Below are 24,548 nucleotides of genomic sequence, written 5' to 3' on the forward strand. Positions count from 1 at the left end.
GATCTATATCTATACTATAATTCATCCCACAATCCTATATTTACTGGATTTATTCAAGTGGGGAGACGTGATGGGGTCCCCATCAGCATATCTTGTAGGGGTCCCCTCCAGTTTTGTTACATCACTGCTCCCTACCCACGCCCTATTGCTTCCAGCCCCTTTGCTTCTTTCCCCATGTTGCCCCACCCACATAAAAAAAAAACTTTTGAACATATATTCTCCAGTATTGGGATGTCTTTCATAGATTCACATGCTTGAATATTCCCCGTCGTCGAAGTGGGAGTCCTACGGTACATAACATAGCAATGTAGTAATAACATAAGCCTAATAGGCATAAAAGAAAGTAAAACCATAGAGTTTTTATGGATAGACAGCTTGTCACATCTATAACATATTACTGTTATTATGTTTTAGTCCAAAATCCAGCCAATCAGTCGTCCGCACCCTCTAGAACCCTCTCCCCAGAGGCTCAGGCCCTTAGATTTTCTACCGCACGTCGTATGAAGGGAGTCTCCCTGAGCTTGCTCAGTTTTTCTTCTCATATCTCCTCAGAAGATTATTTCTGTGATGTCTACATCCAAGAAATCCCTCTTCAGAATTCTGAAGACCCTCACAAGAAATGTATTTATTGCTTATATACTGAACATCAGGTAAAGGATTGCAAAATTTGTAGAACGTTTTCTCAAAAAACTTTAAAGGACAGAGAAGGGTGTCTCCTTCTGTGGCTACAGAAGTTGAAGACTTCAGAAAATCCTCTTTCAGATGTGGAGAGTGTCTCTTCAATCAAAACTGCTCCCTCCTTGAAGAGAACAAGTGACTCAGAAGGTCTCTCAAAGACCTAAGGTGGTGAAGAAACATCATGTAGATAAGCCCACTACCCAACCTTCTACTTCAAAAGGATGATAGATTTCGGGCTGCTCGCAGTCCCTCTGAACTTTTAATAAAATGTCAGGAATCAGATGATGATGATGATGACGACTACTTACAAGAGGACGATTTCTCTACTTGTGACACACACCCAGCTCTTCCTATGGCACAACTGCCGTTAAGTCTTATTTCCAACCTTCAATATATGTTGGATGATTACAACTGCCGTTTTCCACGTTATGTGCAGACTTCTCCTACGCCGCAAATACCTCCGCAACCTTTTTCAAATAAGGAAACAGTGGTCACACCTACGTCGGCGACAAGAGTGCAACATCTTGCAGTTCCTCAAATCATAGAAGAAGATGTTGTCGAGAAGCAGGATGATGAGGGTGACAAAGAAGGTGGTGAGCTGGATAACGGTTCCTTTCTTTCTGAATGGGACAACTATCAAATACAAACGCCATCTCCTGCTGATCCAGCTCCTTTGGATTCTCCACCGGTTGACATTGGTGGTTTTCATTTGCTCATGGAAAGAGCAGCTAAAAGATTCCACCTTCCTATGACCACCAGGGAGGAGGATTGTTTCCTATATGATTTTAAGGATCAACCTCAAAAGCAGGTCAGTTGTATTCCAATTATCGATTTTATCTGGCAAGAAGGCCTCAAGCTGATGCAGACTCCTAACTCCATTCCAGCTATCCTTCCTAGGATAGATAAAAAATACAAAGCCCCTCCAAATTCTCCTGCTAGTTTAATTTCGCAAACAAAGCCTGATTCCATCATTACTCAGGCAGCTCAGCTTCGATCCAGAAACCCATCGTCTCCTTAGTCTGCACCACCAGATCGGGAAGGTCGACGCCTGGATGGTATAGGAAAGACATTTTCTACTATGGCGGCAACTACGGTACGGGCGGCCAATTCTTTGGCGATCCTGGGCAGTTACGACTGCCAAATGTGGTCAGACATTTCATCTCTAATAGACCTTATCCCTGAGGCATCTAGGCCAGAGGCTTTAAAGATTCTCCACGAGGGGGAAAGGATTTCCTCAATTATAGATTGCGCCATTGATGTATCCTCTACTGGCTTCCGTCTTTTAGCTGGTGCAGCAGTCCTCCGGCGTAAGGGCTGATTACGGCCACGTCTTTTCGTCAGGAGGTACAAACAAAAATACTGGACATGCCTTACGACGGTTTGGCCAGCATATAGACGATGCCCTTCAAACAATTAAAAAGGACACAGACACTGCTCGTGCTCTTGGGTCGTTACAATTCAAAAAACAGCTTTTTTGAGGCGCAAGAGGTCGTGGTTCCTCTTCTTCCTTTCGAGGAAATTCGAATCAGTACAGACAAACTCAGAACCACTACTCCTCCCAGAATCAACAGTCATACAGGCATCAACATTCTTCCAACTACAGGCAATACAGAGGAAAATCCTCTTATAGAGGAAAGGATTCCTCCAAGAAACAATGACACTCGCCACACACAGTCGCCAAATCCTCCCGCTTTTTCAAAACTTGGAGGTCGAATCTCCCACTTCTACTCCAAATGGTCACAAATTACTACCGATCAATGGGTTCTAGATATTGTGCGCAGGGGACATGCATTTGAATTCGTAAAGATTCTTCCCAATACTCCACCAAGAGGTCCCCCTCCTGCTCACCTTAAAGAACTTTTGAATCAGCTGAAAATTTTATTGAGAAAGGGCGCGATCGAAGTGGTGACAAAAATACAGAAGGGCAGGGGGTTCTATTCAAGGTTTTTCCTCATACAGAAAAAGTCGGGAGAATGGCGTCCCATTTTGGATCTACGTGCTCTAAACAAGAACATCAAGACACAAACTTTTCGTATGTTGTCCCTTCAAGAAGTACTCCCTTTTCTATCCCAAGGAGAGTTTATAACCACTTTAGATCTTCAAGATGCTTATTTTCATCTTCCTATACTGCCGAGACACAGAAAATTTCTCAGATTCAGAGTGGCCGGAAAGGATTTCCAATTTAAAGTTCTGCCATTCAGCCTTCGTTCTGCTCCCCGAGTGTTTACAAAGGTCCTTGCACCGGTGGCAGCTTACCTTTGTCTTCAAGGAGTGCAAATCTTTCCATACTTAGACGTCTGCCTACTGAAGGCAAGGTCGTTCGAACTAGCGTCCAAACAAACTGTTATGCAGGTCCCTCTTCCAATCTCTGGGCCTCACATTAAACATGGGAAAATCTCAGTTTCTCCCAGCTCAAAACAGACTGTTCTTGGGAGCCATTCTAGATACCAGGCAAGGGAGAGCTTTTGTGTTGCACGAAAGGCGTCCGCTTCTTCGCAATCTAGTGACTTCTATCCATCTAAAAGAGTTTGTTTCTGTCCGACAGTTGAAATCTTTCCTAGGGATGTTGCCCTCGGGCATTCCTCTAGTCCCTCACTGCCGCTTGAAAATGAGACCTGTCCAGGAAGAATTGGACAAACAGTGGGCTCAAGTCTCAGGAACTTTCAACGACTTAGTCACACATCGACTAAAAAGAGCTCTTTTATGGTGGACTCACGAAGAAAATATCTCATCAGGACGTCCGTTTGTGGCAGACACTCCACTATTCACCCTCACGACCGATGCATCTCTAGAGGGTTGGGGCGCCCACTTACAAGGACTGACCGTGAAAGGCAAGTGGTCCGTTCAACAAAAGACAAGACACATCAACCTTTTAGAGTTACTGGCCATTTTTCTGGCTCTGAAGGCCTTCCGAACCATCATTCAAGGAAGCACGGTGTTGATCCGTACGGACAACACAACGTGCATGCACTACATCAACAAACAGGGAGGCACAAGGTTCGTCTTGTTGTCCCTTCAGGCTCAACAAATTTGGAATTGGGCGATTCAACATCACATCGTCTTCACAGCAGTTCATGTTCCGGGAGCGTCGAACAATCTTGCGGATTCCCTAAGCAGATCATCCACGACCAATCACAAATGGGAAATACACCAACCCATTCTGGGTCACATTTTTCAACTATGGGGTCCCCCAAATCTGGATCTGTTCGCAACATATCTGAACCGCAAATGCCTGTTCTACGCAAGTTGGCTTCCCCAACCAAAGTCATACAGGAATGCCTTTTTGATGAACTGGTAAAAAATATATGCCTACGCTTTTCCACCAATACCTCTAGTCCCCAAGGTTCTGCGGAAAATGAGGAAAGAACCCGGTCACATTATTCTTATAGCCCCCCGGTGGCCTTGACAAATCTGGTTCACAGAACTACTGCTCCTGTCTCAGTACGACCCGATCATTCTTGGCCCTCTTCCGAATCTTTTGACCATGGAACACGGCCAAATCTTTCATCCCGATCCTGCATCTCTTCATTTAGTGGCTTGGAACCTGAGCACTAGGAGTCTGTAAATTTGGACATTCCTTTAGATTGCAGAGAAGTCTTGGCTAAGGCTAGAGCACTTTCAACGGTGAAAACATATAAACTCAAATGGAAAAGATTCTGTCTATGGTGCAATGAAGCTCAAGTACATCCTATACATTCCAAGCCAGAACAACTTTTGCCTTTCTTTTTACACCTAGCGAAATCAGGCCTCTCATACTCTACCCTTAAGGTTTTCAGAGCAGCAATCTCACGGTTCCGACAAGATGGCTCTAACTCACTTTACTCGTCAAGAGTAATTCAACAATTTTTCAAAGGTCTTTTTCGAATGTTTCCTCCGATACGTCGGCCACCTCCACCTTGGCATCTAAACATTGTATTGGCACAGCTCAGGAAACCACCATTTGAGCCAATCCATAAAGTCAGTCTCAAATATGTTACTTGGAAGACTTCTCTACTCCTGGCTCTGACTTCCTCCCGCCGGGTTAGTGACTTGCAGGCGTTTACTACTAAACCACCTTTTCTCCAATTTACTAAAAACTCTGTCATGCTCCGCACCAATCCGGCCTTTATCCCCAAGGTTCCATCGGATTTCCACCTCAATGAGCCGGTTGTTTTAAAAACATTTTTTCAAAATCCTCAAACTCCCGCAGAGAAAACGCTTCATTCTTTGGATGTCAAAAGATGTCTCAAATTTTACCTTCAGAGAACAGCTACTATTCGTAAGAATGACCAACTCTTTGTGGCTTACGGACGGATGCGAAAGGGTCATCCGGTCACCAAACAAACTAAAGCACGCTGGATATCTTCTACTATTGCCTTTTGCCATCAACAAGCGGGAAAACCACTTGCATCAAACGTTCTAGCGCATTCCACCAGCAAGGTTTCTTCTTCTACTGCGCTATTTGCTGAGGTACCTCTTCAATACATCTGCAGAGCTGCAACATGGTCCAGCAGACACACCTTTACGAGACACTACTGTCTGGATGCTGCAGACAAAACGGACACGGCTGTGGGACAGGCAGTCATTCGTAATCTTTTTAAATAAAGATGTGCCTCTGATGCTTCCCTCCTCCTGTATACAAGGTACATTTGTTATCAGAGGCTCCCATCATGTATTTGACTTTTATGTCACACTTGTGCTACGAAAATCTGAGGGCCTGAGCCTCTAGGGAGAGGGTTCTAGAGGGTGCGGACGCCTGATTGGCTGGATTTTGGACTAAAACATAATGACAGTTATGTTATAGATGTGACAAGCTGTCTATCCATAAAAACTCTATGGTTTTACTTTCTTTTATGCCTATTAGGCTTATGTTATTACTACATTGCTATGTTATGTACCGTGGGACTCCCACTTCGACGGGGAATATTCAAGCATGTGAATCTATGAAAGACACCAATACTGAAGAACCACAGTTTACAGGTAAGTAACTTATGTTCTTATTTTTGTCTTAGTTACCCATCCTACTGATCGTTAACTAACTAGGAAAAAAAAGGCGGCCACGTAAAATGCTTTTATTGGCTAAAATATATCGGGGCATCTAATGGGTCCCAACAGCGTTTTCGTTGTTTCGGCAGAATCCCGTCTTTCTCTAGGCAATATATTTACTTCGCTGACTAGTAAGAGACACTTCGCTGGGCTGCTTCTATTGGCCTTGCTTGTAATGTCCTTTTGATCTTACTTCTGAGAGGCTGGCTTCATCGCCAGAGAATTCCTCTGTTGCTAAACTGCACACATTGTATTTGAGAAAGCCATCCCTCCATGCAACCGGCTGGTCCAGTTTAGTTTATCATAAGGCACTAATTGCATCTGTGCGATTATCCTCGCATGCGGAAGTCTTGAGAAAAGCTTCAGCTGACCTTTGCATTACTTATGAGTTGCTTTTTTATATAGCTCTTCTGCTGCTACTGAGCCATGGAAAATACGTTATTTTTACACATCGAATTAGTAGCTGATGTGAAGTTTCAAGAACTATTTGCTCTTTAAAGATTAAGATCATTGTAACTCTTTGGTATGCAGTTATGCTAAACATAAATGGAAGATTCGGCGATAAATTTACATTTTTGGAGGACTTTGTTGTAAAAAGTACCCAGTGTGCTTAGTTAAGATTAGAAGCTAAAAATTCAAAATTGAACATGCATTTATTTTTTTAGTCTTGTTTTTTTTAAGCTCTTCGCCATGTTTATTCACCCGTTAGGTTTTAACAGATGCAGGTATAAGACAATGAAGGAAATGTAACATGACAACTGTTTTGTTTACATGGGGACGCTCTGTTTGCATATTTGTGGTACATTTGAAAAGCTTCATTTTCTTCATACATCTAAAAAGCTTTATTTTCTTCAAACTTATAACAGATTGTCGAAGCTCTACTTGTGTGAGTTCTGTCTCCGATATATGAAAAGCAAAAGCATTTTGGAGAGACATTCAAAGAAATGTGGCTGGTTTCATCCTCCTGCCAATGAAATATACCGGAAAGATGACCTTTCTGTTTTCGAGGTGGGTATGTTCAAGGCGCAGGTAAAATCAAAGCCACATTGCTCTACAGAAAGTAGTTTGCCCTTTTGCATACAGAGTGAGTCAGCCATATTTTGTTTGTGGAGGTGGTTTGTAATCTGAAGTTGTTCTATAACGCATAGTATTTTATCCCTGGAGCGCTTCCTTTTCTGTTTGAGTAGAGACAATGCGAGGTTGTAATGGTTTGTGCTCTAAGTTGCATGATGCAGGGCCTTGCTCTCTAGGCTTTTTCATACATACATCTATCTGTTCCTGGGTGCATAAAAGAGGACGCACAGCATTTTCAGGTTGAATGTAGCTGGTTTTCTTGTAGCTTCTCAATGCAGTTATTCTGTCGTGCTGCTCGCTGCTGAATGCTCTTACCAGGTCAAAATTGAAGGTCGTCACTTTAGAGGTTCTCTCACATTGAAAGCAGTTAGGGCTTCTTAGTTTTGAGCTATGACAATGGTTTCAAGGGTCTTTTCCACTTGTACAAGCTTCTTATGGATACTTCTAACCGCAGATTTCTTAGCTATAGAATGTCCACCATGTGCCAGACAGGATCAGGAAAACTTCAACAACTGCAGGGCTCCCACATGCTGGCATGGTGTGGCTCCATATGTCCCTGGAAGAGATAAAGCGGGCCTCATACAATTGTTATCCCTGCATGCGGACTTCGGATCCTTTCTTACCACATGGTTCTGCAGCTCTGCTCTCAACTTTGTTGGTATTCCAACGGCTCCAAAATCTTTTCAAACTGTGTTGGCGGGGGGAGATGTCCCTGCTGAAAACAAAGGGATTCAAGCCGTGCTGAAACTAATCCTCTTCCTACTCCAAGTCTTCAGTTAAGTCAAAGTTCAAGCACAAATACAAAAATATAAAGTAGGACTTGACGACTCCTAATCACACTCTTAACTCAAAAAAGAAGGTGCACGGATGTCAAGTTGCACATTGCGCCCCTTTGAAGTTGCAGAAGTGATTCATCAGCTGATCCCAAGATACCTCGTGTTTGCTGGGCCATCATCCATGCAGTAGATAGCTACCTTCACGGAGGCCATGCTGCAAATATTTGTCATGATTACGGCTTCCTTTGGTGTGCATTTGGGCCCCACAGTCAAGAGTGGGCCTCCCCGTCTGGTTACCACTGGTGTCCTCCCCAATGCAGCCTGCCCTCTTGGAATTCAGTACAGATTTCTTTACACAGGACCAAACATTCATGCCCGTTCCCACAGTACTGACGCAGACCTGTTGGTTGACAATATCCATGTTGGAGCCCAAACCCACATTGGCCCCAGCCGGTCTGATGTCGCACTAGGAATCCACGAAAGTGCAGCTGTTAGAAAATCTCATTTGCAGTGTTGGTCTGCAGTACAACTGCAGCACTAGTTCTGCAGTTGACCTACATTGAAACAAAAACATGAGTTCTGACAGGAATTCAACTTGTTCTTTGTTTTCTATAACTTAGGGGTACTATTTTCGTTCAGATATTGTAAAACCTGCAAAAGATCAAGGAATTATTGTGCTGGTCCCTGCACAAGAATGGCCATAATAGTACCACAGATGGGATTGTTCTATCAGTGATCTCCAGTGAGGATAACATGAACAGGCCGAGGGCAGTCGACCTCGAATCTGGGGAACTGGGTTCGAGTCTCGGCAATGACGCTGAACGTCCTGTGATTCTGGGCAAATCACTTAATCTCCCCGTGCCTAACAAAAATGAATGTGTCCTCATGTAATGCAACTGGTGCAGTGTAAAGTGCTCTGATACCTAATTCGGGTCAAGTTCGTGCTATATAAAACTGAAAATTGATGTGCAGTTATGAGCTTTTTTACTTACACTGGAAAACATGCTCTATCAGCAGATATGTGATCTTGACACCCTTTAAGGATTTCTTTTTGTCGAACCACAGGAATTGCTATTTTACCAGAATTAGACTATTCCCTTAATCGTTCTGTGATGAACAAGCGTGATCATGGTGGTTTAGTTAGACAAGAAGAGCTGCCTTGTTTCATATTACCCCATATGTGGAAGCCTGTGCCATGCTGTCTTTACTGTAAACATTTGTTTTATTTAATGGCGGGAAGATTGGTGGTCTAGCTTATGATGTTGTGGTCTTTCTGTGCTGTGAGAATTGGATTTCCCCTTTTAATTTGCTCCAGTTTTTCGAAATACTATATGAACTTCTATCAACAATTCTTTTGGCATGAAGTTACACATGACAGGCTGAGTACTCGCATTACAACACTATAGTTTTCATGTTTCGATTTGCCAGAGCCCAAATCATTTGACTTCATTTTGGAGCTTGTCATTATCTTCTGCCTTTTAAAAGAATCATGTAGGCCGCCATAGACACCTTCAAAATACCACCAAACCCTCAGCAATGATGTGAATGTAGCTGCTGCTTTCCAGGGATGAAACACTACATTTGAAGCATCGAGAACACGTGCTTGGGGAGCCTTTTCAGCTTGTCCTTCAGCCTTTTCCTCCTTTGGGTTTTTGCTGCCCATCAGCTGACACCGCTTATTTGATAGCTTCAACTACCAGAGGCAAGGGGGTTATTTTCCACTTTTGCCCCTTTCACATTGATTTTGAGTTATTTTGCTAAATACATATGTAGACCTTTCGAAAGTCTTCCAAAAAAATCCTTAATTGCTCTTGGCTGGGCTACTTGGATTCTATAATGCAAGATCTTAAATGCATCACTGGGGTTGCATGTGGGGATGGCTGCATCAGCTTTTTTGCTCTGTTAATCTTAGCAGCAGTGAAGGAGTACTAGAAAAACTGTCTTGCCATGACTCACTCCATAGCACATGCCTCATCGACTCTAAACTGATGTTTGTTCCTTAAGATCCAAGCATCAGCCCTTCATCTGTTGCTGTACGTGAATCTTAGACGTGTGAAGTATCTTTTCTGTCTTGTTATAGCCCTTTATGCCCAACAGCTAGAGAGCAATCTCTCTTTTACCTTCATGTGCATTTTAGGGCTTTGTTTAAATGTTTATTTCGAAGTCTATTTTATGTGCTGCTTGTAGCATCCGTTCTAGCTGTAACATTTACTCACCCAATCCAGATGCAAGGCTTTCAAAACTGTATTCTACAAGCCATTCATGGGTTTCTTGGAGGTGTGTAGGAAACTGTACTTTTAGCGACGGGTGAGTGACTCTCACATTTCGTCAGTCCAAAACTTTTAATTGTTAGAAATGGAGGACTGTGTGTATGTATATCTTGGCTAGGATACTATTCGTTTCTCTATTTAAACCAGCACTCTAGGGTAAAGAGAATATCTGGTCACTTAGCGAAATGTTGGGATGGCTACTTATTTGTTCAAGACTTTAAGCCAGCCCCTCCAAGAAAATTAATGCATGTATTCACAGAGAAGCCTTTATTTTTTCAAACTTACATTTTTCTTCTCATTTGTATGTCTGTTGCACATACGTTAAGGCTCCTTTCTGTTTTCTCTCAACAGTTAAATGTTTGAGCATCAATTTTGGACACTGCTTTTCTGTTTACATTGCACATGTATCGCATTATTAAGCCACCTTATATAAACCGACACTTCTATGACTTCTCATCATGGTGGTCTATGGGATGCTTGAAGCTTGGGTTTACAGTGCATGTTGGAAAGCTATTTGGCAGACGTTGGTGTTGTAAGCATCTAATTGTAGTGTCTTATGTGTGCCTGATTGCTGCTTGATGGTTTATATTCCCCCCCCCCCCCCCCCCCCCCCAAAAGAGTTTATTTCTTCTTTGTACCACCATAATCACATCCTCCCAATGTCTTGACCAATTGTTTTGACAATGCTGGGTTTTTCTGAACTCTGGATGCTCTGTCCTGGATGGAATTGGTGGCCTTATGATCTCTTACACATATGCTGCTCGTCTTACTTAATGTTCGAGATCTACAAGGGATACTGCCAAAGGATTTGGATGGAAGAGTGGTTTATGATGGTGTACATACATAGTCTGAATGGAAGTGGCGAGTCTAGCAAACAGAAAGATTAAAGTTGCTGAAAGCATCTTTATCAATGACCTGTGAGAAATTCCTCAAAGATCAGTTTCCATCTACTTCCTAATGTAAAAGAAGCAAGTCTAGACTGGTAGGTTATTCCAGATCCTGCATGCATACGTGAGACAGTTCACCCTTGGCTATTGTCCTATTTTCCACCTCTTTATTTCGTACTCACTTTTGTGTTTTGCGTATGCCAAATCATATTGTGGAAGTGGTCACTGCTTTGTGGTCACTGCTTTGTGGTCACTGCTTTGTGGTCACTGCTTTGTGGTCACTGCTTTGTGGTCACTGCTTTGTGGTCACTGCTTTGTGGTCACTGCTTTGTGGTCACTGCTTTGTGGTCACTGCTTTGTGGTCACTGCTTTGTGGTCACTGCTTTGTGGTCACTGCTTTGTGGTCACTGCTTTGTGGTCACTGCTTTGTGGTCTCTGCTTTGTGGTCTCTGCTTTGTGGTCTCTGCTTTGTGGTCTCTGCTTTGTGGTCTCTGCTTTGTGGTCTCTGCTTTGTGGTCTCTGCTTTGTGGTCTCTGCTTTGTGGTCTCTGCTTTGTGGTCTCTGCTTTGTGGTCTCTGCTTTGTGGTCTCTGCTTTGTGGTCTCTGCTTTGTGGTCTCTGCTTTGTGGTCTCTGCTTTGTGGTCTCTGCTTTGTGGTCTCTGCTTTGTGGTCTCTGCTTTGTGGTCTCTGCTTTGTGGTCTCTGCTTTGTGGTCTCTGCTTTGCTTTGTGGTCTCTGCTTTGCTTTGTGGTCTCTGCTTTGCTTTGTGGTCTCTGCTTTGCTTTGTGGTCTCTGCTTTGCTTTGTGGTCTCTGCTTTGTAGATGAAACTGCAGGCCTCAAAGGATGTGGCTTGTAGGAATGGTGGATGGGGTTCGGTGTAGTTCTCTGGGGGCTGTTCTCATTTGTTTAACAAGTCTGATGCCTCTATGCAAGATACTCTTCAAGTGAGTAATGTCAGAGTCTGGGATGCTGATGAGATCGGCCTTGCACCATTTCTGTGAAAGATGTCATGCCCTTATGGGATGGTTCTATTTTCTAATCTGGATTGAAAACAATGTTTTTCTTCTGTGTGTACCAAGTGAGGAGTATCTGAGCTATGGTATTACATTCAGCTTATGAGCATCAGAAAACTAAGGTATTTTGAAATGTAGTGGAACTTGAGAGGCATCGTTTGAATAAGGTAGTTAGTGAAGTTTGTCCTGAAGATGGAGTGGATGTGAAGGCGTTTTGTTTGTGAATAAAACTTAAGTTATAGCTTCAAGTTGTGCCCATTTCATCCTTATGAAGGAATATCACAATTTTGAACACCTAGATGGTCAGATACACCGTTGTTTTTCTTCTGTCATTCTTGTATATAGGGCTACCATTGCTTTTCAGATTTGGTCTCAGCTAGGTTACGTATGGTTCATGGATTGTTCATGTTCTAGCCATTTCCTCCAGCAAGTAACTATCCTATTTTCCCTAGGTTGATGGGAACCTGAGCAAGATATATTGCCAAAATCTCTGCCTGTTAGCCAAGTTGTTCCTCGACCATAAAACCCTATATTATGATGTGGAACCATTCCTTTTCTATGTCCTTACGAAGAATGACTCAAAAGGATGTCATCTGGTGGGATATTTCTCAAAGGTAAGTGTGTTGCTTTGCCTTTATGGCAGAATTGACCTGCATTTCGTATGTCTTCTCCCAGCCCTGCCTCTTGTCTTAGAATCTTTGGACTTCATGTTGATTTCATTATTCGTTGCTCAGCAGGATTTCAAATTTCTGTCTTTAAATCTTTGGCGAGTGGCTTGAAATAATTCTGAAGGCTCCATTTAGTACACTTATGCCAGAGCAGATTAGTTCTTGCCCTAGCTGTGTGCCAAAACCAACCTTAACTGGATTCTCGAAACTTTTCTGGAAACCTGTGCCCTCTTCCAACATCCTTACACATGTTTTTTGTGCTGGTGTCTTATCTCTAAGCATTTCGACTTCTGTAGTTTAATTTTGTGAACCATGTGTGATTGAATTTTGTGCATGCCCATAGTTGGCATACTGTGCGCTCATGATTCAAAGCACACAAATGACTGCTCAGTTGACCTCCACTCTTTCTCCTTCTCTTAGGAAAAGCTTTGCCAGCAGAAGTATAATGTCTCATGCATCATGATCATGCCCCAGTATCAACGGCACGGTTTTGGGCGCTTTCTCATAGACTTCAGTGAGTAACTATTTTTGCTCCAAGATTTTATGTATTCTTACTGATGAGCAAGTCACTAAGAGTGCCCATTATGCAGTCATTGCATGGTCTACAATTGTGACTACTTTTAAGCAGCCATGCATTTGTCAGATGTTACTTGTTACATATGTAGAGTTTATGCTGTCCAAAGGCTGCTTTTGATCACATATATGTTTTCAATCACTAAGTCAGTTTTATCTGTTGGTTTGGGAACAAGTTCGCTTAACTTCTTTGAGACAAATGCGTTAATGCAGCCTTTTTATGACGAGGAACCTCAGATGTTCCCGAAAGGAATTAAGTGAAGTGTGGAAGAGCAGCAGAATAACCCATTGAAAGCGCACAGTATTGGATTGCTCCAACTGTCTTTATCTTATGGTCAATTTTTCAGAATCATGAGATCCACTAGAGTATGGTTGCTTTGTGTAGAGATATGACTGTGCACGAAAATGAAAAATACTGCGACTGCCAGATCAGTATTTGGGGGGGTGGAGGGGGGAGATGAGATCTTCCTTGAATGAGCTATTGCTAGTGACTCAAACGTGGCAGAGAAGTGTATTCTTGCCTGAGCACATAAGGAATTGTTTGCTTCCCCCCCCCCCCCCCCCCCCCCACTTGTGTGGACCACGTTTTGCAGTTTATCACGGACTGCTTTGGCTCATGCTGTGTGGATTTTTTACGTTTGGATGAAAAGTCGAGACCCTAAAGGGCACAGTGGTCAATGAATACTGATTGGCAGGCAATGAGAGGAAGGTGGGCGGTGCAGTTCTGCTTATTCTATATGTGGTGAAGTGAATTTTTTATAGTAAACCCAGGTAGATGTTTATTCCAACACCCTTGTCTGATAAGTTCCATTGTTGCACTCCTTTTGCCGACTGTGAAACACCCGAGTGGGAGAATGAGACCTCCAATTTTTAAGGCTAGTGGTGCACAGTTGTTTGTTTCTCGCCAGTCTTCAGTCATACCATTCAAGCACTGTCAGTAGCTTAAGTATCTTCTGCGTATCTTCTTTTACTCCTAAGGATCAAACTGTTACTTCTATGTTGAGTGAGCAAATATGCACTTTTTGTAACCCACCCACTCAAGCCACATGTCCATGAACACCGTAGTTGGGATATCAAACTTGGAGGGCATTTTGCTGGAGTTCAGCTGTTGCAGTTTTATTACAATCGTTTAGAATCGAAAACAGCCCGCTCTCATGCTATATTTAATAACCATTCATGAGCTCAATTTTATGCAATTATCATTCATAAAAAGATCAGGTGAGGTAGAAAGCCACTTGGGGTATTAGCCTATTTTTGTAATGCAGCCTCTAGCTATGCTAGGCTTATTTCGCTAACCAATCCAATTGCCATAACTAGACGGCCTCCTGGCTATTTTAGGCTGCATATGTCTGTTTTGGTGTCACCCCATCCCTTTTTAGTTGGGCCTGCCATTTGGCATCCCATTGCTCACTCGGTTGCAATACCACCCCACTCAAGACATCTGGCCAGGGACACTGTCACAATATGACTGATAGATTACAGCTCACGACAGCTGGGATGTTATCCTTTCTCCACACACTTTATTGTGCCCCTTTAAAGGTGTAGGTAGGAAAACATCCTACCCACCATTGCAGAGCCATTACCTGCTCTTGGGTGGAACAGGGTGGGGGCCTCCGGATTGTCTCATTTGAATTCGCCTACAAATCAGACAGCAAGTACCTTACGTGCCCTGTATTTTGGAGCCATCCCCGCTACTTTGTTGCATTTCTTGGTGCGGTTGGCCTCCTTTCTAGCCTTTTTTGCCCGTCCTTCCTCACAAACAAGAAACGGGTGCTTGCCCCCCATTTTGTGCGCATCAGTGCCCCATCTGGCTCCCTGGTCGTTGTCTTGTTTATTCCTCCTGTCCCTTCTGCTCCCTGTACTATATCGATCTCCGTGATTTGACGTGGTAGGGTATATGTGAGGTGGCGAGAGCTACTACTTGGTTCCACAGAGCCAGGGCTGTCGGTGTGCACATACGGGGAGCGCAGGGGCAGTCAACCCCGCTGCTTTGCCTCTGTCGGCGGATTCTTCAGTGTTGCTGCCTCTTGATAAGGTACAAACGCAGATAATGTGGAAGAGCAGTAGTAGCAGCGAGGGGAGGGTTTGCAGCTGGGCCCCAGGAGTCAGTGTAAGAGATCTGCTTTCAGAAAGAGCCTCCTCCTGCAGACAGCAGGGCCTCTCCCTGGTCTGCCTCTGGAGGCTCTGAGCTCAAGCTGTTCCCGTGTTTTGGCAGCAGTTGGCTTTTGTTGCAGCTCTTTTGTCTGCACAGGGTTTTCAGCATGGTGACGGCATCTGCAGCGGGATGTGTGTGTGTGTTGGGAAGGTTTTAATGAGCCATTTGATCTCCTCTCTTCCCCTCGTGGTCTGCCAACCCGCCCCGTCTCTGAGAACTGCTCATGCAACTAGGGAGGGAGGGGGAGGGGTGCGACAGAAAGGGATGGCGGAGGATAAGTATGCATTACATCGAAATCTGCAGGTTTTTTAGGTCACTGTGGAGACTGGCGCTCTTGAAGGAGAAATTTGAAGGGCAGGCACTTAAAATGATATCTGAATTTAGCGTTTGTGACGCTACCTGCTGTGGCATTCTTTGTGGTGTTTGTTTGTAAATAATGATGCTGTATTTTGCTCAGTCGTTACATTTTTACGAACGTGTTTTTATTTGTAATTACTCATTTTCGCCGAAATTCTGTACAGAAGGTAAATTAAAACACGAGACTTGAGCCGAAGGGGGCTTTGGCTTTGCTCCCCCAGCGTCCCGGGCGAAACCCAATTTGCCGTCCTCTGCCCCCACCCGCCTTCCATTGAACACATTTCTCGTACCCTCTACTTGATTTGATAGTGATAGTGTCTGACAACACCCTTCCTCCGAGAGACTTTACTGCAGAGCTGCAGAATTAACGTGCTGACGCTCTGCACAAAAACTCTTTAGACATATCTTTGCACCAACGTCGGAAGGAGACTGCTGCATGACCTATACAGACAGCTCTAGCTGCCCCCAATATATCAACGCCATGGCCTGGGCCTTGTTCTCCCAGGTTAATGGCTTCCATCCCCTGGCCTTGCAGGTGGAGACTCGGACGCTGAGTGGGCCTGTACACCGAGCAGTCGGGACCTATCGGGCCGGAAGGGGGATTGCAGAGTACCAAGTACAGGGAGGTGCTAGTTCAGGTCTTGTTGGAAGGTTTGAAGGAGGGTAGTTGTCCAAGGGTGTAGGGACTAGCCTACCAGCGCAGGGGCTACATGGAGAGTAAAGTACCACCTACCAACATTTGGACATGTTGCATGGTGAACATGAGAGTGCCAAGCAGTGTTGGCAGTGAGAATGAATCGGCTAAGCTGAATCGGCTAAGCATGGGTTTGAGCTTAGTAAGGATGAGACGCATGCAGGGCCTTGTTTTTTTGTCAGCTGTCCTCCCTGAAAGAGGTGTGGAGACTTGCAGGGAAAAAGAGGTGTTGTGGGAGACCACGAGGAGGCTGGAACTCTTCCAGTTGCTGGGGGCTAAAGTATTGATCACCAAATAGAATGTGATGTGTACTAATCTTGCAGATGCTTAGCTCATGGTACAAGTGTATTTGTCATTGATTGTGGAAAGGCGTGTGTCTGTGGAACAAGGTTCATTGCTTAACAGAGGAGGTTTGGGATCAGAGTAGTTTTGGCTGGGTCCAAACTGGGGTAGTGTAGTGTGCAAAAAACAATGGATTTAAACAGGTTCTGTTGGCTGGGGGTGAATGTTTGATTCATTCAGCCTTCCGTCCATTTGTTGCTGCAGAACTTTTCGCCCTAAGTGGGATGGGTATACCCAGACATGGGTTCCTTGCGCCACTGGACTCAAGCTAGCCTGGCTGATGAGTGGTGTTACTCTGAAGCCAGTCCCAGGATGTTGGTTTCTGGTCCAGGGAGGACCCAGCTTGGCAGTTCGGGCTGGACTGTTCCCATGAGGAGCAGGGTCAAGACTGATTTGCATAAGGCTAGGTCCAAACTGGTGCAGTAGTGAGCAAAAGAACAATGGATTGAACCCAGATCTCTTGACTTGGTATGAATGCTTGATTCATGCAGCATTCCGTCCATTTGTTGCTGCTACACAATTTTGCTAAACTGGGCATAAAGCAGGTGAGTTGCATTTGTGTCCATAGTAGACTAGGTTGCTGCCCCTGTATGTTACTCACTACCTCCTATCAAACCGGCGTAAAGAAGGTTGAATACGGGGAGAATTGTGGCTGTGATGGCCTGTATTGTCGGTGCTTTAATTTCTCAGTAAGAGTTGTTACTGGCATACATTTATAGAAAAACTAGGAAGGCAGTTTATAGACCCTACTGGTGGAGAAGTAATAGATTTGTTAAGCTGGATGTTATGTAAACAAGGAGAGTGATTTAATATTTTCGAAGAAACCATGGATTCAGAGTGGCGCTCAAGTTTTCAGAGTACAATGGAGATTAGTTTAGAGTAGTACGGAGGAAGGAATGGGGGGTTAGAGTCCAAATAAATAGGTTAGATGTGATCCAGAATTCAGAGAAGGCTGCTTAGAGAGTAGATCGATATATATCAATCTATTTTTTATATATAAATATATATATCTATATCCCCACCCACCCAGTGGCTACAGTTAGGAACATGTTTACATAGGAAATGCATTTTTGTCTTGCTAATAACTTTGGTGCGGTTTGACAAATCTCCTCTGAGTTTTCAAGTTGCTACTTTTTGACTAGTTTGCACATTGAAAGCTTTGGGCTGATCCGTCAAGCGGCTGCTGAGAAAAGGAGGGGGTCTGCCCAGTCAAACCCCCCCCCCCCCCCCCCCCCCCACACCACCCTCCCAATCCAATTTTTCCATAGGAACTTTAGACACTGCTACAGGCCAAACAGCTGAACCAGTTTACACAAAATTTGGCAGAAAGCTAAATCGAAAGTTATTGGGGGGGGGGGGGGGGGGGTATGGGGGTCAGGCTTGTCTGAGGGTGCGCTTATCCTCCTGGGGTCAGGTTTATGCTTCTTCACCACCTCACACATGCATACATACACAAACATATCTCGGGGGACGAGCTCTCATTCTGCCACGCAAACCACCATGGGAGGATTCTGAACGGATGATAAATTGGTTCGGTAAATGGCACAATTTCATAAGGCTGCCGAAGCACGAGGGGGTTGCTGTCTAATAGAGCCAGCGAACGAACGCCTGATTCTATCTAATGACTCGCTTGCGCTGCTTAATTACAGGAAGCCTTCTATCATTTCTTTATAGGTTCCTCCTCTGCCCCTTAAGTGGCTCACCACTACAAAGACAGCTCCCAGCTTCCGTTCATTATCTCCAGGCAGGCATCTTTCGCTCGGTTTCTTATTTAAGACTTTTTTCCAGCAGGTTAGTGACTCAGTGCGTGAACCGCCGTGGTCCCACCCACCCCTCCGTGAGCGTGCCATGCGAGTTGTGGAGCTTTGGAGCGGAGACTTGGAGTATTGGTCTGCAAGGCCAGAGCCAAGGTTTTTAGCATAGTTGTCTCTTTGGGTTATTAATAGCATTGCACTTTTGCCTGACAGGGGCTCCCACCGCTTCCTGTTTAGTACTGGTTTCTTTATTTGAGCTTTAACAAACTACAGCATGTAATAACTTTCTGCTCCACAAATGTGCAGGTTAGTCCTTGGGAAGCATTCTTCACTTAAAACCCAGCTCCGAAGAACAAGCATTGGGAATCTTAGCTTCGCTTTTTTGGGAACACCCCTCTTGAAGTCAGAGTACTCGGTGCTTCTAGATTGCAATGTTGGCAGTCGTAGCAGGAAGAGGCCGTCCGTCTGTCCGGAGTGTACATCTGACTTGAGGGGAGTGAGGCATGGCTTCCTTCTCTGCGGCACACAGGAGTGTTTGAGAGTGAAAGAACCACGATTACCTGAAATGTTTGGCCACCGGACATGGCCGTTAGGTTGACAGCTAAAGAGGCATAGCTCCTGGAAGTGGCCACCCGGTGTGAAATGAAAGAAAGTCTATAACTGAGGGGAGCGCTCGCCTTGCTGTAAGCTGATGGTGACTATCCCTGAAGTGAGTGATCACCCGCAAACCGGTTTATCGAAGAGTTGCTATTTATTGCACGTTCACTGAGATCAGCTTTAAAGCTACCACTTTGAATATAGCGCATGTAGTGAATTAATAAAGCGTTGCTAACACACTGCAGCCTTTACTGTTAGCGAACGTGTTTGGTGTCCAGTGAGCTACTGGGTTGGGGTACCACCACCAACTGTGCAATTTAGTACGTGAGAAGCAGTTCTCCTAAACCCCTAGCTAAATTGCATATTACTGCAAGGGAAGGAACTGAACTCTATTGGTGGAAGGTGGGGAGTCAGAACAACTTGCATAAGGGAAATGTAACTTACTGTTGGGGATACATCTTTCTGCAGACTAAACACACAGCCTTCCTGTTTAAAGGCCAAGGATTCCTTTGGGGAAAAAAATACATTCCACCATATACCAGCCTAAAGTCTTATAGCATGGCGTATTCAACATATTAGGGATTTAGTAGGCGGCGACTCAGTCTGAAACTCACAGTGCACCTCAGAGGCAATGAAACCTATGGTGCTTGGCAAGTTGCGTGAGGTAAAATGACGTGGCCTCCTTGCAGAATGTGACGAGTGTTCCCAGAGACTCGTATATCTCACAGAAATTCATAGGCCGTAGGCTTAATAGATCTGCGCCCACTCCCATACTTTCCATAGGAGAGCTTTAGCAACTTTCTTTAACAGACATCTACTACTTCAAAAATGTTTATTTTTGTATTAATCCTCAGTAGAAGGGCAGCCTTCATGTATTTTCTTTAGCTTCTGTATTTTATCATTCTCTTATGAAACTTATATTGTATATTTATCACTGCTGCATTGTGTTTCTTTTGCTGCAGCATGGCGGTCTTTAAATATTACAACAAACGGATTTTGCTTTGAAAATAAAGACACCTCTTAGAACAGGTGTAAGCTCAGTGTGGTGTACACCTAATATATCAATACACCCTATACCATAATGTCGAGCATGCAATCTTCTTTTTGTAATCCGAAACCCGTTGTGCCCGTGTACCTTTCTGTTACCATCCGTGCTCTAAAGAAGATTCTCTCAGTACTTCAAACGGACCATCAGCTGAAGCAGACGAGACTGATAATGGCGGTGTTGTAACAGTTTATAATGGAATATTTGGGAAATTTAGTGACTGGATACAGAGACCGTGCCTCGCTGCCTGAATCTCTGAAATGTGTCCTGTTGAAGCAGACTATGAAAGTACTCGACTAGCTCTCGATGCGGTAGTCTACCAATTTAAAAAATCTGCACTGTCCACACAGCCTTCTAGGGTAAATGCCAAGGGTAACGTTGAAGGCTTACATCTACTATATATCGGCATAAATTATTCAATTGGCTGCAGCACACCTCATCACTTAATGCACTTTCAAGAGTAAAAAAAAATGAAGGGAGATACCTGTGTAAAAACAAAAGTGACGGGTGGAATGCTTAAATTAATCTTAACCAGTAATTATGACTATGATTGTACAGGGCTGTTTTCCTGTCCATCGTTTATTTTCATACAGTGCCACTCCATACAGAGACCAGCCATCTGGAAATTGGTCTTTATCCTGCTACGGTAACAACATTCTAGGCTCCTGGGACTCAAAGATCCCATATTTTATAATACCTAAACTCGAACAAGAGATCGGAAATCAACCACCTTCCATGGAAGAAACTTGTAAAACAACTGGTTCTGTCTTTTCCGCATCTAATGTCTTTCTTTGAATGGATAGTGATTAAGAAATATCCGTTAATGGGTTCCTGCCTCGCATCTGGTCACAATCTTATTTGTTTGCCCGACCTTTCTATAGGGTTTTAGGAGACAAGGGTACCCCGATATGTGAACCTGGGGTGATAATGAAGAGTTAAGAACAATGGTTCAAGTATGGCCCAAAAGGGTCCGATAGAAAAGGTGACCCAAGCAGGGTCACTTGTTTTTTAAGAGAAGTGAAATCAATTCCGTAGGGAGCAGGAGACAAAGTACATAAAGGGTCATGTAGGTCAAAAGAAAACCGGTATTTATTTAAACAAAGTCAATTTTAGAATGCTCACATAATAAGAAAGCGTGGTGCGAAATAGTGATAGTAGTTTTAAAAAGACATCGCATTGACAACAATATAGTAGTTGAATTCCATAATTGATCTTTACAACTTATAAGGAATTCATGTTGTGGGGTGGTCGACGGCGTTTTAAACCCAATTATTGGGGTTCATCTTCAGGACGGTGGTGAGCATGTATTTTGAAGTTAAACTGCCCGTAAAGTTCATAGTCTCCAAAGCTGTTGGGGCTGGCTGATGAATGCATTCATCAGCCAGCCCCAACAGCTGCAGGACGTCTCTGACTGCTCGGCCTCAGGCTCCCATTCACTGCCCTGTCGCCCCTCTAAAGAAAATTATATTCTCCAGGCGGATCTATGTACTGCCAAGCTGCTTGTTTTCAAATCATTAACCTTTGAAGCCCCTGCCTCCCACTTTGGAGACTCTAGGATCTTTACGGGCAGTTTAACTTCAAAATACATGCTCACCACTGTCCTGAAGATGAACCCCAATAATTGGGTTCGAAACGCCTGGGCCAGAAGTAGGGAGTGGTTGTTATTCCCACTACTTTCTGGTCCCCAAGAAGGACAAGGGGGGGGGGGGTCTGCGTCCCATCTTGGGCCTACGGAACGTCAACCGCTTCCTCCGGAAGGAGAAGTTCAAAATGCTGACTCTGGCTCAGGTCTTGACTGCCCTCGACCCTGGAGACTGGATGGTAGCGTTGGACTTGCAGGACACATATTTTCACATCCCCGTCCTGCCGGCCCACCAGCGTTACCTGCGGTTCACGGTAGGCCCGAGATTTTTCATTTTGCCGTGCTCCCCTTTGGCCATACCAGCGCCCCTCGGGTGTTTACAAAAGTGATGGCGGTAGTCGCAGCTCATCTGCGCAGGTCAGGGGTGTCAGTCTTCCCTTACCTCGACGACTGGTTGTTGAAGGCGGGCTCGCTCCAGGCAATCATCAACCACCTACGGCTGACCTGCATTTGCTGGGGTTCTCCATTAACGTGCCGAAGTCGACCTGAGTCCCTTTCAGAAGCTCCCCTTCATCGGAGCGGTTCTGGATTCGGCGCTGTTTCGAGTTTATCCTCCCGAGCAGCGAGTCTGGGATATTCAGGCTATGATTCCGATCTTTTAGCCTCTGTCCCGGGTTTCAGTCAGGATGACCCTCCGGCTTCTGGGCCTGATGGCCTCCTGCTGGTGACACATGCCAGATGGCATATGCGGGCTCTGCAGTGGGACCTGAAGTTCCAGTGGGCGCACATCAGAGCAACCTGTCCGATCATGTCCAGATCTCGGTGGGCACTGCACGACAATTGCGGTGGTGGCTCATGAATCGTGATTGGGTCAATGGCAGATCCCTCACCCTTCCCCCAACCGGAGTACACAGTGATGACGGATGCGTCCCTCCTGGGATGGGGAGGCCACTTGGGAGAGGAGGAGATCAGAGGCCTCTGGTCTCCGGCAGAGTCTTGGCTCCATATCAACCTTTTTGGAGCTGCGGGCGATCTGACTTGCACTGAAGGCATTCCTGGTGTGGTGCAGGTGTTCACGGACAACACCACCGCCATGTGGTATTGCAACAAGCAGGGCGGGGTGGGGTCCTGGACCCTATGTCAGGAGGCTCTGCGCCTCTGGACATGGCTGGAACATCAGGGCGTTACCTTGGTGGTTCAACACCTGGCAGGTTCTCTGAACGCCAGGGCGGACGAACTCAGTTGCCGGTGCTTGATGGATCACGAATGGCGTCTGCACTCGGACGTGGTGCAAGGTCTCTTTCTGTAGTGGGGAGAGCCTCGGTTAGATCTATTCGCCACCGAAGAGAACGCGCAATGTCAGCAGTTTTGCACGTTGTAATTTCCAAGGCGGCACTCGCTCGGCGACGCTTTTCATCGCGAGTGAAATTGCGATCTATTGTATGCCTTTCCGCCTATACCACTTCTGCCCAGAGTGCTTAAGAAGATTCGGCGCGACCGGGCCCAAGTCATCCTTGTGGCTCCGAATTAGGCATGAAGATTGTGGTATCCCGAGCTACTCAACATGGCGATCGATCCCCCGATCCGTCTGCCTCTTCAGGAGGATCTTCTGTCGCAGCAGCAGGGGACGGTCATCCACCCGAACCTGTCCAGCCTCTACCTCCATGCGTGGATATTGAGCGACGACAGTTGACAGCTTTCGATCTTCCTCCCGAAGTCTGTGATGTCATTCTGGCAGCCAGGCGTCCCTCCACTAAAACGGTATACGCCTGCAGGTGGAACAAGTTTGTGGCATGGTGCACAGCAAAGGCTGTGGATCCCCTTTCTGCCCCTCTTTCTGAAGTTCTTCTGTTCCTTCTTTCTTTGGCCCAGCAGGGCTCTGCTCTGGGTACTATCAAAGGTTATCTTTCGGCCATCTCCGCCTTTTTGCGGCTTCCAGATCAACCTTCTCTCTTTAAGTCCACCGTTTCCTGAAAGGCATTAGGCACACGTTCCCTCCCGTGCCGTTCATCTTGCCTCAATGGGACTTGAATCTCGTTTTGACCTATCTGATGTGCTCTCCTATCGAGCCCCTTCATACCTGTCCTCTGCGTCTTTTTACTCTTAAGACTGCTTTCCTGATCGCTATCACCTCTGCCAGAAGAGTGAGTGAGCGAGCTCCAGGCGCTTTCTTCTAAACCTCCTTTCCTTTCTGTTCATCCAGACAAGGTGGTGTTAAGGACCCTTTTTGCCAAAGGTGGTCACGCCCTTCTACATCGGGCAGACCATCACTTTGCCTACCTTCTTTCCGCATCCTTTGAGGGAGGAAGAGAGGCTCCACCGTCTGGACCCAAAACGTGCGCTTGCATTCTATCTAAAGCGTACACAGCAGTTCCAGGTGGATGACCAGCTCTTTGTTGGCTACTTGGGCGCCCAAAAAAAGTCAGTCTGTGCACAAACGGACCATCTCTCGGTGGGTCGTTCTGTGCATCATAGCATGTTACTCCTTGGCTAAGAAGGAGCCTCCTGTGGGACTGTGTGCCCATTCTACCAGGGCAACTGCAGCCACTACTGCTTTGGGATGTGGCGTCCCCTTGCAGCACATTTTTCAGGCAGCTACGTGGGCCTCGCTGCGCACGTTTACCAAGCATTACTGCCTTGACAATCGGGGCCGGAGAGACGGCTTTTTTGGCCGTTCTGTTCTCCGTGACTTTCTGATGTAATCTATTCGCAGACCCACCACCGGGGTTGGTATTGCTGGGGTATCTATTCTGAGGTAAGGAATCAATCACTAACTTGTCTCTTTCAGATGCACAAGTTATTACTTGTGTAACGATATATCTGTAAGAGACATAGGTTGGTGATAGATTCCTTACTGCCCCATCCATCCTCCCCCCCCCTTCTGTGAACTGATTTCTAGGGTTGAGGTCATCCCCCTTTTTAGGGCCCTAGTTTCATGGCACCAGTGGTCAGTTTCTTGCATGGCTCTGCGTTCCTGGCGCGGAAAGTCGTGTACAGAACTGACGTCAGCGCGCATGGGTGGCACCTAAGTAGTCTCCGTGATGTCATCTCGGCGCTT

General features: G+C 45.3%; 1 protein-coding gene across 2 annotated transcripts in view; it reads left to right on the forward strand.

Annotated features, from left to right (window-relative positions):
- KAT6B (lysine acetyltransferase 6B) overlaps nucleotides 1–24,548 on the forward strand; it is a 517,655-nt gene that overhangs the window by 431,771 nt on the left and 61,336 nt on the right. For both annotated transcript variants that reach the window (XM_085608735.1, XM_085608736.1), the window contains exons 10-12: nucleotides 6,570–6,711; nucleotides 12,176–12,337; nucleotides 12,812–12,905. In XM_085608735.1, the coding sequence (XP_085464861.1) occupies nucleotides 6,570–6,711; nucleotides 12,176–12,337; nucleotides 12,812–12,905 (398 nt within the window). The remainder of the gene's footprint in view (nucleotides 1–6,569; nucleotides 6,712–12,175; nucleotides 12,338–12,811; nucleotides 12,906–24,548) is intronic.

This window comes from Triturus cristatus, chromosome 1_2 (genome assembly GCF_964204655.1).
Source record: "Triturus cristatus chromosome 1_2, aTriCri1.1, whole genome shotgun sequence".
NCBI classification, from domain to species: domain Eukaryota; kingdom Metazoa; phylum Chordata; class Amphibia; order Caudata; family Salamandridae; genus Triturus; species Triturus cristatus.